Source organism: Medicago truncatula, chromosome 3 (assembly GCF_003473485.1).
Source record: "Medicago truncatula cultivar Jemalong A17 chromosome 3, MtrunA17r5.0-ANR, whole genome shotgun sequence".
NCBI classification, from domain to species: Eukaryota; Viridiplantae; Streptophyta; class Magnoliopsida; order Fabales; family Fabaceae; genus Medicago; species Medicago truncatula.
In genome coordinates this window covers 27,708,521-27,721,560 of record NC_053044.1, presented here as the reverse complement: position 1 = coordinate 27,721,560, position 13,040 = coordinate 27,708,521, and the positions used below count along the sequence as shown (strand labels likewise).

The 13,040-nt window shown below is 29.8% G+C and overlaps 1 protein-coding gene across 1 annotated transcript; it reads right to left on the bottom strand.

Annotated features, from left to right (window-relative positions):
* Positions 1–234: 234 nt before the first annotated feature.
* Positions 235–1,754, bottom strand: LOC25490748 (uncharacterized). The gene is made up of 2 exons (XM_013604641.3): positions 874–1,754; positions 235–788 (listed from the first exon to the last, which is right to left on the bottom strand). The coding sequence occupies exon 1, from the start codon at positions 1,619–1,621 to the stop codon at positions 920–922; it is 702 nt and encodes a 233-aa protein (XP_013460095.1). The 5' UTR covers positions 1,622–1,754; the 3' UTR covers positions 235–788; positions 874–919.
* Between the last annotated feature and the right edge of the window lie 11,286 nt (positions 1,755–13,040).

The following is a 13,040-nucleotide window of genomic DNA, read 5'->3' as shown; positions in this document are numbered from 1 at the left end:
AGATACCAAGAGCACAGAAGGGGTGTCGCTTCAATGACATATATCTAGCACTGCAAGATGCAATGCTTATGCTATATATCTAGTTAGTAGTCACAATGACACAATCTAAAACTTGTGCTTCATTCCCATCCTGTAGAAATTAGCAGTTTGCATTGAAACCTGAGGCCATTTTTTGTACCTGTCCATGATTAACTAAAATCAATTGTTGAGATCAATGATGAACATGCGCGATAATTGAAAAATGCAATTCATTTGTTGAAGAAAGGCAGGCACATAAACGAAAGAAAATGAAGAATGAACACAAGAATTTGGTAACCCAGTTCAGAGTAAAACTCCTACATCTGGGGGACAGGATCCGACTTGAATATCACTATACGTTAAGAGAAATTACAAGGATCATCCGTCAAAGAATCTAGCAATGCCATCTCTCACAAATTGAATTTTCGTCTCCTGATATGTGCACTCAATTCTAGCTAAAAAGTTTGATCAGAATTCATCCACTTAACTCCCTTAAATCTACTCATCACAAGGCTTTATATATATAGCCAATACAAAAGGAGCAAGTTAGTTATAACGAACTTAAGAAGCATGATATGCTTGTTGATTAGGTAAAGAGGGATGAGCTGAGCCATGATCCAAAGTCCATTGATCTAAATCAACAATTCCCGTCTTCGCCAGCACTAGCTAGATCGTGATCTCTCAACGGTCTAATCTTCATCAACAATTGAGCCGAGCCAAGTGCAGTAAATCAATCGGACCAACATTGCTTCATTCCTTTGGCAGAGAGGCTGAAAACAACAGTTACCATAAAAAACTAAACAAACCTCATAAAACCAAATAACACAAATTAAGAAAGACAGACATTTTTTTTACCTCATCATTAACAATAAACAAATCCAAACATCATCATAATCTTCAATCACAAACCACATAGAACAAACTTGGAAGCAGGAAAAGCCAAGCCTGTAAAACAAACAAGAGAAACAGTAAGCAAATAACGATTAAACCAAGTAACCACTTTCCATTTAATCTCAACACTCGAACTCTTCATCCTTTTCCCATTCACTTGCAACTCTTTAGACAAATCAAAACTAGCCCCTTTCATCCTTAATTCCTGAATACACCTCCCAACACCTCTACTATCATTCCTCTCCCTTTGTAACCGTTCCCACACTTTCCAATACCTAACCAATTTCACTTGAACCAAAAACACAAACACAAGTGAAGTTGAAAGTGAAATCAATGATGGTATCCACCATATCTTACAACTTCCACCACTACCACCATTCATTTGGGTTTTTTGCCATGAAGTGAAAAGGAGTGTTAGGAAAAAGCCATGGAAGATGAAGAAGAATGAAGTGAGTTGAAAAAGTTCTGATTTGATTGAATCCATTCTTGTTTCTTTTCTTGAAATGCGTTTGGCGAAGAGATTTTCTTCTCTTTGCCAAAGCTTTAAGAGTAAGAGGTGCCCGGGTGATTCGGAGATTTCGGTTAATGGGTGGTCGTCGATTGCATCAAACATGTTAGAACATAACAAAGCTTTGTTGTTGTTGTTGTTTTCATGATGTTCTTGGTCTACTGGGATTTCAACAATGTGGTGAGTGTTGTTTGTTTCAGCCATCGTAATAATAATCAAAAGAAAAAGAATGAAATGAAATTAAACAATGACAATGATAACGATGAGAATTTGCAGAGAAAGAGAGGATAGAGAGAAGAAGAGAATGTTAACGTTATTGTTGTGTTGGAAGAGAAAGGTGCGGAAGACATATATCTGTGAATTCTAACGGTAACAAAGCGGGGCTTTTATTTATTTATTAATATTTCACACCGTCTTCCAACGGATACATTTAATTCGGACCGACTCCACTCTTAAATTGTGGTTCATTTTAGAAAAATTATAATTTTTAAAAATAAATAAAAACATGGAAAACAAAAAATAGTCCCCATAGCTTAAAATCAAACACTCTGTTCCTCTATTTTGTATGTTTGTTGCAGTTTTGGTCCCAACTCGACTCATGTTCTTTACCCAAAAAAAAATAGTGTTTTTTGAAGAAAAAAAAATTGATTTATTGTTCAGACGTTGAATCTAAATAGAATCAAGGGTAAATATCTTTTTTCCTCCCTGTAATATTAGTGAATTCCGGTTTTAGTCCCTGCAAAAAAAAAGATTTAAATTTTATCCCTGTAATATTAGTGAATTGTTGTTGTTTTTGTTCTGGAATAAACCAGACCACAGCGACAATTAACTACAACTTATTCATCTAATGAGCGGTAATTAATTGTCAATGAGACATTTTAATATTTTTGGGGTATTATGGAGTAAATTTTGAAGTGAAAAGAACAATTTTCAAGGTAGAAAGCTCATGATAATACTGGACTGGGAAAAAAATGTATTTGTTTTTCTCACATGTATTTTTTCATATGGAAAATACTATCCCCTCTGTCCATATAACGCTAAAACACGAGTTTTTTTCTTTCTTTTTTCCGATATTGATCTAAGGTCATCAATATACTAACTATGAAATTTGTTACAGCTGCAAATCCAAATCCAAAAGTTATTATTACTCTTATTGTTAGAGCATTGATATTCGTATAATCATTTAATGATAACTTTTGTGACAATCATCTTTCTCTTTTCTTATTAGTAAACAACAATAGAGAGAAAAAAGAATGAGAGATAACAAAAACATCATATAAATATGAGAAAGTTATCCAAAAATTATCACAAAATAATTGTTAAATTATCATTTCTCTATTTTTATTCCATTTTAACCATTTCAGCTCTTCTATTTTATTTTTGTTCAGCACCTTAATACAACATTTAAAAACACAAGCAATTTGAAAGCACGTCTATGTCTATTTTTCATTGGGGGGCATATATGCTTCTCACCGGTAAACAACAACACATTACAATCTTTTTGTACTTGTTTCAGTAGTACTCCCTCCGATCCTTATTATAAGACAAAGTTGATTTTTAAATTCATAGAATAATTAATGTATCTTATAGTAAATATAAACTAGATACATCACCTACAAAATAAACTAAAAAAGTCAATTATTTTTTATAATAAGGACCAGAGGAAGTATACAAGTGCATGACATTAAATTTGCCATTTGTATTCAGGTTGCATTTTAATAGATTCGATTCTAGTGGCGCTAAAGTTTTCTAGATTTTTTCTTTTTGGCACAAAGTCGTCTAGACTATTTAAACCGAAAAAAGAGTACATTTTTGAGGATAAATAAAGAACAAAGGAAAATCTACGGTGAAGTCACGAAAATGATTTTTTTTGTGAAGTTAAGACTATAGTATTAAAAATGTTGTGAGTAACATTCCACTGTTTGCACAATGACATCAAAAGTTCAGTCCCCATATTATCATCAATTCATCAGACTAACAAGAATACACTTAATCTAATTTTATCTTACATTGTTTTAAGTGTAACACCTCACAAGGTGTAACACTTAAGACTATCACACAATATCATCAACTCTATTTGCATGTTAAAGATGCCAACAATAAAATAGTGTCAGTAAGTTCAAGATGTTGCAAGCATTACTAGATGCATTACTATTAATCATGAATCAATAATCAATAATTTAAAAATGAATCAAACATTAATATTAAAATTAACTTTTTAAATAAAAGTCAATTTCCTCATTACATCGTAGAAGCTCCCAAGAACAAAATATGATTATGTATATGAAATTTGGCGCCACTCACCTCGGAGAGGATTTTCAATCCACAACTTTATAAGATCTTCTTCGGAAAAAAAAAAAAAAAAAACTTTATAAGGACCCAATCATATCAAAAGAGCATCAAATGCTATTTTTCTAATATTTATTTAAAGGTCCTGTTAACCGGTGCTCCCGGAGCACTAGTTCAGCATATCATAAAAGAGAATTATTACCATAAAAAGAAACTGTTTTTGATTTTATTATCAATTAATTACACTATTTCCATGCATTAACTATTATATAATTTCCTTTTTTACATTCTTAACCAGTGCCCCAGGGGCTAGGGCACTGGTTAGTATTTCCGTTTATTTAATTACATGATAACATATTATCCTTTTGAGTTATATGACTTACTTTGGTTTAAGACACACATAATGTTATTTTGTTTTCCCTCTATACATTCCAGTGAAAAGACGGACGCGATCTTTTTATTACGTTAACGTTTGAAAATTATAAACGGTGTTTTTTTATGGAATTTTGATTTTGATTAAATTTAAAAATATAAATGTTTATAACAAACCAAACTAACCATAATTATCTATTTCAATAACACCACAATATAACAAAAAAATATTATGTAAATTCTTTTTTCTTTAATGACACCAACAAGAATCTTTATTATATAAAAAGTTGTTAAATGTATAATTGGGATAATGAAAAAATAAGTATAAATATACTCATCTAATATATATATATATATATATATATATATATATATATATATATATATATATATATATTCATATCGTGTTTGTTACATTTTTTTAATATTTAAATTTAGGATCTTGTTAACAAGTGCCCTTAGGGCACTTGTTAATGATTCAAAAAATAGAAACAATTGATAACTTTTATGTAGAAAAAGTTAATTTTTGATGTTTTAATATGTTGAGTGAACATATGTCAAGACAAAATTTCCATTTTAAAACTCTTATCAAGTTCCTTAAGGGTACTTGTTAACATTTCCCTTAAATTTATTCTTATCTATTTGTTACATGTGTTATTTGTATTGAAAATTGAGGACATTTTTTAAAAGAGAAAAAGTCGGCCTAAAAGAGCTTAAATGAGTTGTTTTCTTTATATATAGTATAGATTGTATAAGATTCTTTATTCTTAAAGATCGAGAAAAATGAGTATTAAATAAATACAAAAGGTTAAGGAAAATGCTCTCTTATTTGTTTGTACAAAAACGATTATTGCTCTTTATAAAAGAAAGACTAAATTGGTTTATTAGTCTATTAATTAATTTTTTGTTTTTATTTTGATTTCATGACTCGTAAAATTTACGATTTGGTTCCGCAAGTTAATCTTTGTTAATCAAATAAATCTATGACTTTTAACGTTAACCCTAGATGTTTATGACTAACTTTTAAGATTGGTCACTTTTAAGATTGGTCAACCATAGATCCTATTAATTTTTTAATTTAAATTGTATGATCTTTTTTTTAAAGGAGGACCATTTGATTAAGCAGATCTATTTTATCTTACGGTAAGTCAACAACAACTAATTAATTTTCCCTTTCTTCGTCTTGTTCATTTATCTTCTTCATCATCTTCAACATCACATTCATCAATATTCACGCAAAACCCATAAAAAAAATCCAAAAACAACAATCATCACCAACATCATCATGTAGACATTACATGACAAAAGATCATGAGTAAGTTAATCACATTTATCTCAAGCCATTCTGAAACGTTCCCACAAACATCCCTTCATTTGGTTTTGAAACGCAGATATATCATCTTAATGACTTAGAGTGGTTTTGATGAATGTTGAAGAGGCTCGTCGTGGTCAATTTCTAGTGTTTACTTCCTGAATATTAGTGGATCAACTTTTGAGAAAAATCCATGTATCCCAAGATAGGGTGACGAGGCATATTCATGTACCAATGGAGGAAATCGTCCTTCAAAGTGTCTAATAAGAGTTCACATAGTCTTTGACTCATTTGACGAGAAGGGATCAACTCTTCGTGTGGAATGCAGAATGTGAAGAAAGTTTTTGAAAGTCAGAGCGGAAGCTTACGGCAATGCTAGTGCACACCCACTTAATGTTATGAAGGTGTATATTATCAAGATGCACCTTTTTTGAGTTTGAAACAAATACCCTATGTTTAAATAAAAATAAAATAAAATTGTGGGGTAAGTTTGTAATTTAAAGTTTTTTTGTGGTGAAATATTGCACTGGGGAAGATAGGGATGTTTCATAGAATAGTTATGGTGAAAGGCAATTTTGTTTTGTCAGGTTGAACGTGTCGAATCAAGATTATTTCCATTTATTCATCTCTCCATTTCCTCAATGAAGTCACAAAAAAGTTTGAAATTAATTAATAGTGGTGGGGCCCACTTAGTAGTAAGACCCACGACTTACTTTTTCGTATATATCTATCACCAAATAACATTATTCATTTATTTTTAGCAAATAGAGAGGATTTTAACTCGAATCGAATGTGATAGAACACAACAAAATTATTTTTCTACCCCAATTTAATGTTATTTTAGTTTAAACACAAGGGTACTTTTGTCTAACTTAAAAATGTGCATCTTGCTAATACAAACCTTCATAAAATTAAGTGGGTGTGTTCCCTCAAAAAAAAATTAAATGGGTGTGCGTTATATATATATATATATATATATATATATATATATATATATATATGAGATAAGATCAAATGACACAATTAAATTTGACACTAAATCATAGTCATTAATATAATTTTAATCTAACGGTTTCCATCAATTCATTAAGTGGTTACATGTTTGATCAAATGATTTACCTTTTAATTTTAATAGTAATTTATTCTTTTTCCTTTGGTTAATTACTTTCCGAAAATTCTCTAATTCTATGGGCCCGTTTGTTACAGATTAATATAAAAGTGATTTTGACATAAAATAATTTTTAGATTATATTTTAGAGATTTTATGAAAAAATCAGAATCTATTTTGTGTTTGTTTACCGTAATAAAAATTACTTTTTTAAAACAAATAATTTAGTTTGTTTGGATACAACTATATAAAATAGGTTTTTTGTTACAAAACTAGTTCAATCTTTTAATTCATGTTTTCCCTTTCCTCTAAAAACAAATTCTATTTTTTGAAAAGCTGCTCTTAAGAGTCCCATTTGAAGTTGTTTTTAGATTTTTTTTTGGCTTAATTGCACTTTTCTCCCTATAGTTTGCCAATTGTGCGATTTTGCACCCCATAGTTTTAAATGAGCGATTTTGCCCCCTATAGTATTCCCCCTTTCTAATTTTATGGTCCCCATGACATTAGTGCTGATATGTTTGTTTTCTTTTTTATCAATTAATGTGTACCACGTGTGTAATTCCATTTTTTTAAAAATAAAAAAATGGTATTTTTCAGATTTTGAGAGAAGGAGGCACGTGATATTTCTTCTTAAAATGTGAAAAATCACGTGCACCCTTCTCTCAAAATCTGACAAATACAATTTTTTTATTTTAAAAAAAATGGAATTACACACGTGGCACACATTAATTGATAAAAAATCAGCACTAAATGTCATGGGGACCATAAAATCAGAAAGGGGAAAAACTATAGGGGGCGAAATCGCTCGTTTAAAACTATGGGGTGCAAAATCGCACAATTGGCAAACTATAGGAGGAAAAATGTAATTAAACCATTTTTTTTTTTAAGAAGTGTAACAATTGAATGCAAAACTCTTAAAGTGATTTTTTTCTTAATAAAACTATAACAAAGGGCTCTATATCTCTTATTATTATAGCTCCCTTGCACATGCTTCATTCTTTTTCATTACTTTGAGTAACCCTTATTTTCTGTGACTCTTCCAAAACCTAATTGCCGTTTATTTTTTCACATATCAGTTTTTTTTTCCTTCAATTCCCTAGCTATTCACCATCACAATCAAGAGAGAAAAATCGACTCTCTCTTCCCTATACCACTTCCATGCCTCTTTTTTGAAGAAGAAAAATCATGCAACTATGGAAAGTTCAAAATCAAATGCCAAAGAAGATAATCATAACATGTTTAAAAGATGAAAATAGTGTTGAATATCCAGTTTTAGAATATTGAAATTAAGATAATTTATTCCACAATTGCAAAAAATAAATAATAAAACCACAATTTAAAGTATGCAAATTGACTTCACTTTATCACTTATGTTGGGTGTGGCCTACTTCTTTTCCCTTCATAAAAAGTGTTCGGTTTCTCAATTTTTATGTTGACTAATGGTGGACCATAAAGCATATGCAGTCTTAATATGAAAAGTATATTCCAAATATTTTTTATCAGACACATATATTAATATAATTTGTAAGATGCATATTGTGTATATCTTTTTGTCACCGTTGATGCTATGAACTGAATATAACTTGTCTAACATTAAGTACAAGTATGATATTTATCACGTAGCAGTCGCAGGTATCAAATATAAGATTCTTTGCTGTGTCAATTGTAATGTGACATTTTTCAAAAGTGATGAATCAAATAAAAAAGTTGAACAAACAAACAGTATATGCCTCCTATAATGGACTGTCTTTGTAAATAACACAAAAGGTATGTTTCACTTTGCTCCACCTTTTAATGGCTTCCACGCAAGCTTCCCACTTTTATCACGGTTTACTTAACTTACACCACCCCTTTTAATTAACTTAATTTAAATTAATTTATTTAGCTTGGAATTTTTATTATATTGACATTTTGTAGTTAGCATTAGAGACTAGGTAGTAACGTGTTATACGTTTCTTCTCCACTATTTGATTAATGCATGCCAACAATTTTTTATAATTGGTTTCTATCATTCTCAAACCCTAGTTGTCACCCTTTTCTTCTTCTTCTTCTTCTTCTTCTTTTCTGAGAGGTGATTTGGAGTCAATTTTGACACACAAATCACCCATCTGAATTGTTTTTCATTCTATCATAATTGAATAAGTGATTTCACATATTTTCTGTTTTCATACATTTGTTTTTGTGATTTTGTCGTCTCTGAACGACTCTGTTTGTTTGATTTTCCATCTTTGTACGGTGTGTTTTTTATTTTCCATCTTAGTGCGACATTTACTTGATTTAGGTTGAAATATTAGCTTTGAGCAAGTGCAGATCCGATCAATGACAATGACTTTGGCATCGTCAACGTTGCAGATCTGGAGACATGAATATAGTCATATTAGTCATATTTGTAGGCATAAGGACTTTGCCGTTTTATGATATTAACATGGATGTTGTGAGTTTGTTCACAGGTTTATCCTTTTTATTTTTAGCGAATTTGGATTTGTATTCTATCGATGTACTCTATCAATTTGAATGAATGAATATCGTTTATTTTTGTCAATTTTTTTTTTTATATTATAATTGGTAATAATTTTTTTTTCTCAATGTCCCACATCTCTTAATGAATTAACATGTACGAATATTGCGCCCATAGGATGTCAACACATTTTATTTTTAGCTAAAACTCTTATTCTACTTCACACTAGTCTGAATCCGCGTTTGGAGTTTTAATTTCGCGTTTTAAGGTGATGTTGAGGTGAAAAGTGAGAAGCCATGAATAACAACTTCTGCATTAACGTTGTTCTTTGCTGCGATTCTTCTTAATGCGCTGCATTATCAAACACGTACTTAGAGTCATGATAAATCCTATTTGAAATTTGAGAAATGATATTTGAACATCCATTTTGTGACAACTTTTGCAACAACTTTCTCTCTCATACTCACATTACTTTTTACTTTATCTCTATATTGTTTTGGTTTTCGTGCAAATACCAACTTTTTCTTTGTAAGTTATGGTTGTCCCAAAAGTTGTAAACCAAATGGTTGTTCAAATAACACTCCTCTTGAAATATATAGTTGAAAACTTTGGTTTATGTTTTAAAAGTCTTTGAAAAATGTCATAAACAAATCTAACCCTAGTGCGACAAACCATCATTCTATACAATGTGTGTGACTAATATCTGTATGTTGAATTTTTTGATAATAAAAAGAATCATTTATCCGTTTGAGTCAAAATAAAAGATTTTTTTTTAATTGTTTATGCATGATTTTCAACTACAGAACTTTTCTAGCATAAAATATATTTTCTATTAAGATAAAATAATGTTAGTCAAAAAATACTTTTTGAAGGAAGTCAACAAATATTTATAATTTAGCAATTTGCAGCCGTTGAGTTGCAATTATTTCTTAGTTTTAAAACATTATCACAATATTCTTAAAAAAAAAAACATTATCACAATATCTTCTTCCGCAAGTTATATGCATATCTTTTTCCTCAAGCAAGATGCATCAATATCAATCATGTCATAAAATGTATACATGCAAATATGAATTTTCAAAAGTCGGTATCAGTATAACCAAAAGTGAAAAGGCAGAAATCAGACGTCAGCTTCCAAATTTCTGTAAAAACAAGAACAGTTTCCAATTTAGTTATGTTTTACGATAAAATTGGATGCTAAATGCATAAAATTTTAAACTGAAGTAAATACAAAAGATTAATTTCAATGGAGTGACGATGTAAAATATTTTTTTATATAAGTATTCAATTAAATCTTACAATTGTACTATTTTCATAAGTTCGTTTCTAAAATTTCTTTACAAATATGCATCAGTGGCGGATCTCTTTGGTGGCCGGCGGGAGCCACGGTATCCCCCAAGATTACCTTATATAGCATAATAGATGTATAATATTAGTAAGATTTTGTTGCTGCAGTGGAAAGGGGTGCCATAAAAAAGCGTTTGTGCGGATTCAAACTCATGTTCTCTCCCTGCTTTCAGACGATTAATACCACTAGGCCAATTATTATTTACTGATATATCTTGAAACCATTTAATATATATTCCATAGAAGTTTGACACCCTCAAAAATTTAACTCAAGATCCGCCACTTATCTGCACGGTATGATTTATTTGGATACATGTCTAAAGAATTTTTATACGGTTAGTTTAAAGTTTAAACAAATTAAATCACTTTTTTTTATTACAATTAAATATTTTTTTAATAAACTAAATCAATCCACCTAAATTGACATATGAGATAATCGAACTGAGACGTCGAGAAAAAGCACACTCTCAAGTCCCAAACCAATACCACTAGACCAACTCAAGTGGGTTTATTACAATTAAATCCTTATATTAATTAATATATTTTTTTTTAAATAACAATGTGGTTAAATTCAGGCCGAATCTGAGGCAGAGCGAAGAGGGCGCTGCCCTAGGCCCAAAAAAACAAGTACGAAATTTGGGCCCTAATTTTTTTTCTCTAGGGTTCTGTTATGCCCTAAAAAAATTGCTTAGTTTTTTTTATCAAGTTTGATGTTTATATATATTTACTAGTTAGAGTCTAAATTGTAGGTTCGCTCTAATCCAACAAAATCTTAGAAACGGCCTTGATTAAATTCATACTAAAATGAATAAATAAAAAATCTGTCTAAGCTTCAAACCCTTTAACCCTACATATATTATGCGATATCGCAAACTTATTGGTAACTAATTTCATCCGAAAAACTTAGCTAAGAGACCACCTTGTTGGGGTACACTACCCTCCCAATTATATTTCCTTATTAATGGCCTGCCAAACAAAGCATCCGTGAATCCATCGTGGTGTAAGGTTGTCATGATTACACGAAGACTCGTACGTCAAACACCAATCCTTTTCTTTTATTTTAGTTCAACAATTGTAAAAATCCTTTTCTTTTAGGCCAAGCTACTAAGCTAGGACGGAATATAAGAAAGACTTTACGTAGTCAAAAGTAAAAAGAGATCAGAAACACTATTCATATCCCACAATTTGTTTAATTATGTATAAAAACTATTTTATTTTTGTAAAAATACAATCCTTTATTAGCTTTTTATATGTAAATATATGTTCTTGTAAAAACAGAGAGTAAGAATACGTTCTTACAAATTCTACCGGTGGAGGCGATGATGTAAATGTCACATGTAAGAATCATTTCTTAACCAATCAAGAATAAATATGAGGTGATTTGTTTTGTTCGTTTTAAAGGAATATATGTAAATTTATAGATATCAAGATAAGATGTGACATATAACTTGTGGGATTCATTTGTTCTTAAAGTGTTATACCATTGGAATTAAAATTTGCTAAAAGTCTTCAAAGTGACGTGGTATTGTAGGCTTAACTAAAAGAAAGACAAATACTAAATTAAACAGAGAAATGATATCTAAACATATATTTTTTAATAATTTTTGTTACAATTTTTTCTCTCACACTCACATTATTTTTTACTTTATCTATCTATTACTTTGGTTTTTGTGCAAATACCTACTTTTTCTTTGTAAATTATGATTGTGCAAAAAGTTATCAACCAAATAATTGTTCAAATAACACTGCACATTAAACAAATGGACACAAATTCAAAATCTACTTTGATTAGCTTGCTAGGGAGAGAAAAAATTGTTAGCAACAAGGCTTAAATAACAAACCTCCTTCTTAATCTTTTTCGGTTTTACAAACCTAGGTCGTCTTACGGTTTGATATGCTTTTGAGGTAAAAAATTATCCCATTTAAAATAGAAATCAAATGCGGTTTAGTTTGGTTTGGATGACTATTCTGAAAAAAATCTGATTCGATTCAAATATATGTTGTTTAATTTGGATCGATTTTAGGACATCCAAAATGCAACATGTGATTTTTTTTTTATCAATATTAGTATTATACATACACAGTAAAATAATAGACTTTATGCAAAATATAACACAAATATATTTAAAAATTAGCATTATAGAATGAAAATGATCAATTATATTCAAAATATATGAATTATTGATAATAGAGATTAAATTAATGCAATATATACAATGAAAAACAAAAAAAATATATATCAATGTAATATATAATACTAATATATAATAGAGATTAAATTAATGAGCTGTTTGATTTGGTTTTAAAAAAGTGATTCGAAATTCGATCCAATCTTATAGTTTTTACAAAAATTATTTAATTTTTTAGATCAATATACAATTTTATTTTGAATATTTGAACACCTACACCGAAATATATTTCGAAGAAATTTATTATCTATAACAATAGTACTAAAATCAAAACAGCTCATTATATGTCGCAACTAATACTAATGTGGTAATGAAATGAGATTATATTTTGCTTCACCTTGCTAATGGAGAGTGTTAAAATAGTTGGAAGCAATTACCCTTGAATCTAATGGCGGCTTCATCATAGTGTAAAAGTCAATTGCAATGCAACCAAAAACCCAAGTCATATTTTCATCCCATCCATAGTAACAACAACAACAAAATCAACAGATTAATTAATAAACAATAATACTAATAAATAAAATAATAATATTCAGTTTCACACTTCT

Excerpts from the sequence above, each read along its gene's own strand:
- LOC25490748 (XM_013604641.3), bottom strand. The coding sequence starts at position 1,621 with ATGGCTGAAACAAACAACACTCACCACATTGTTGAAATCCCAGTAGAC.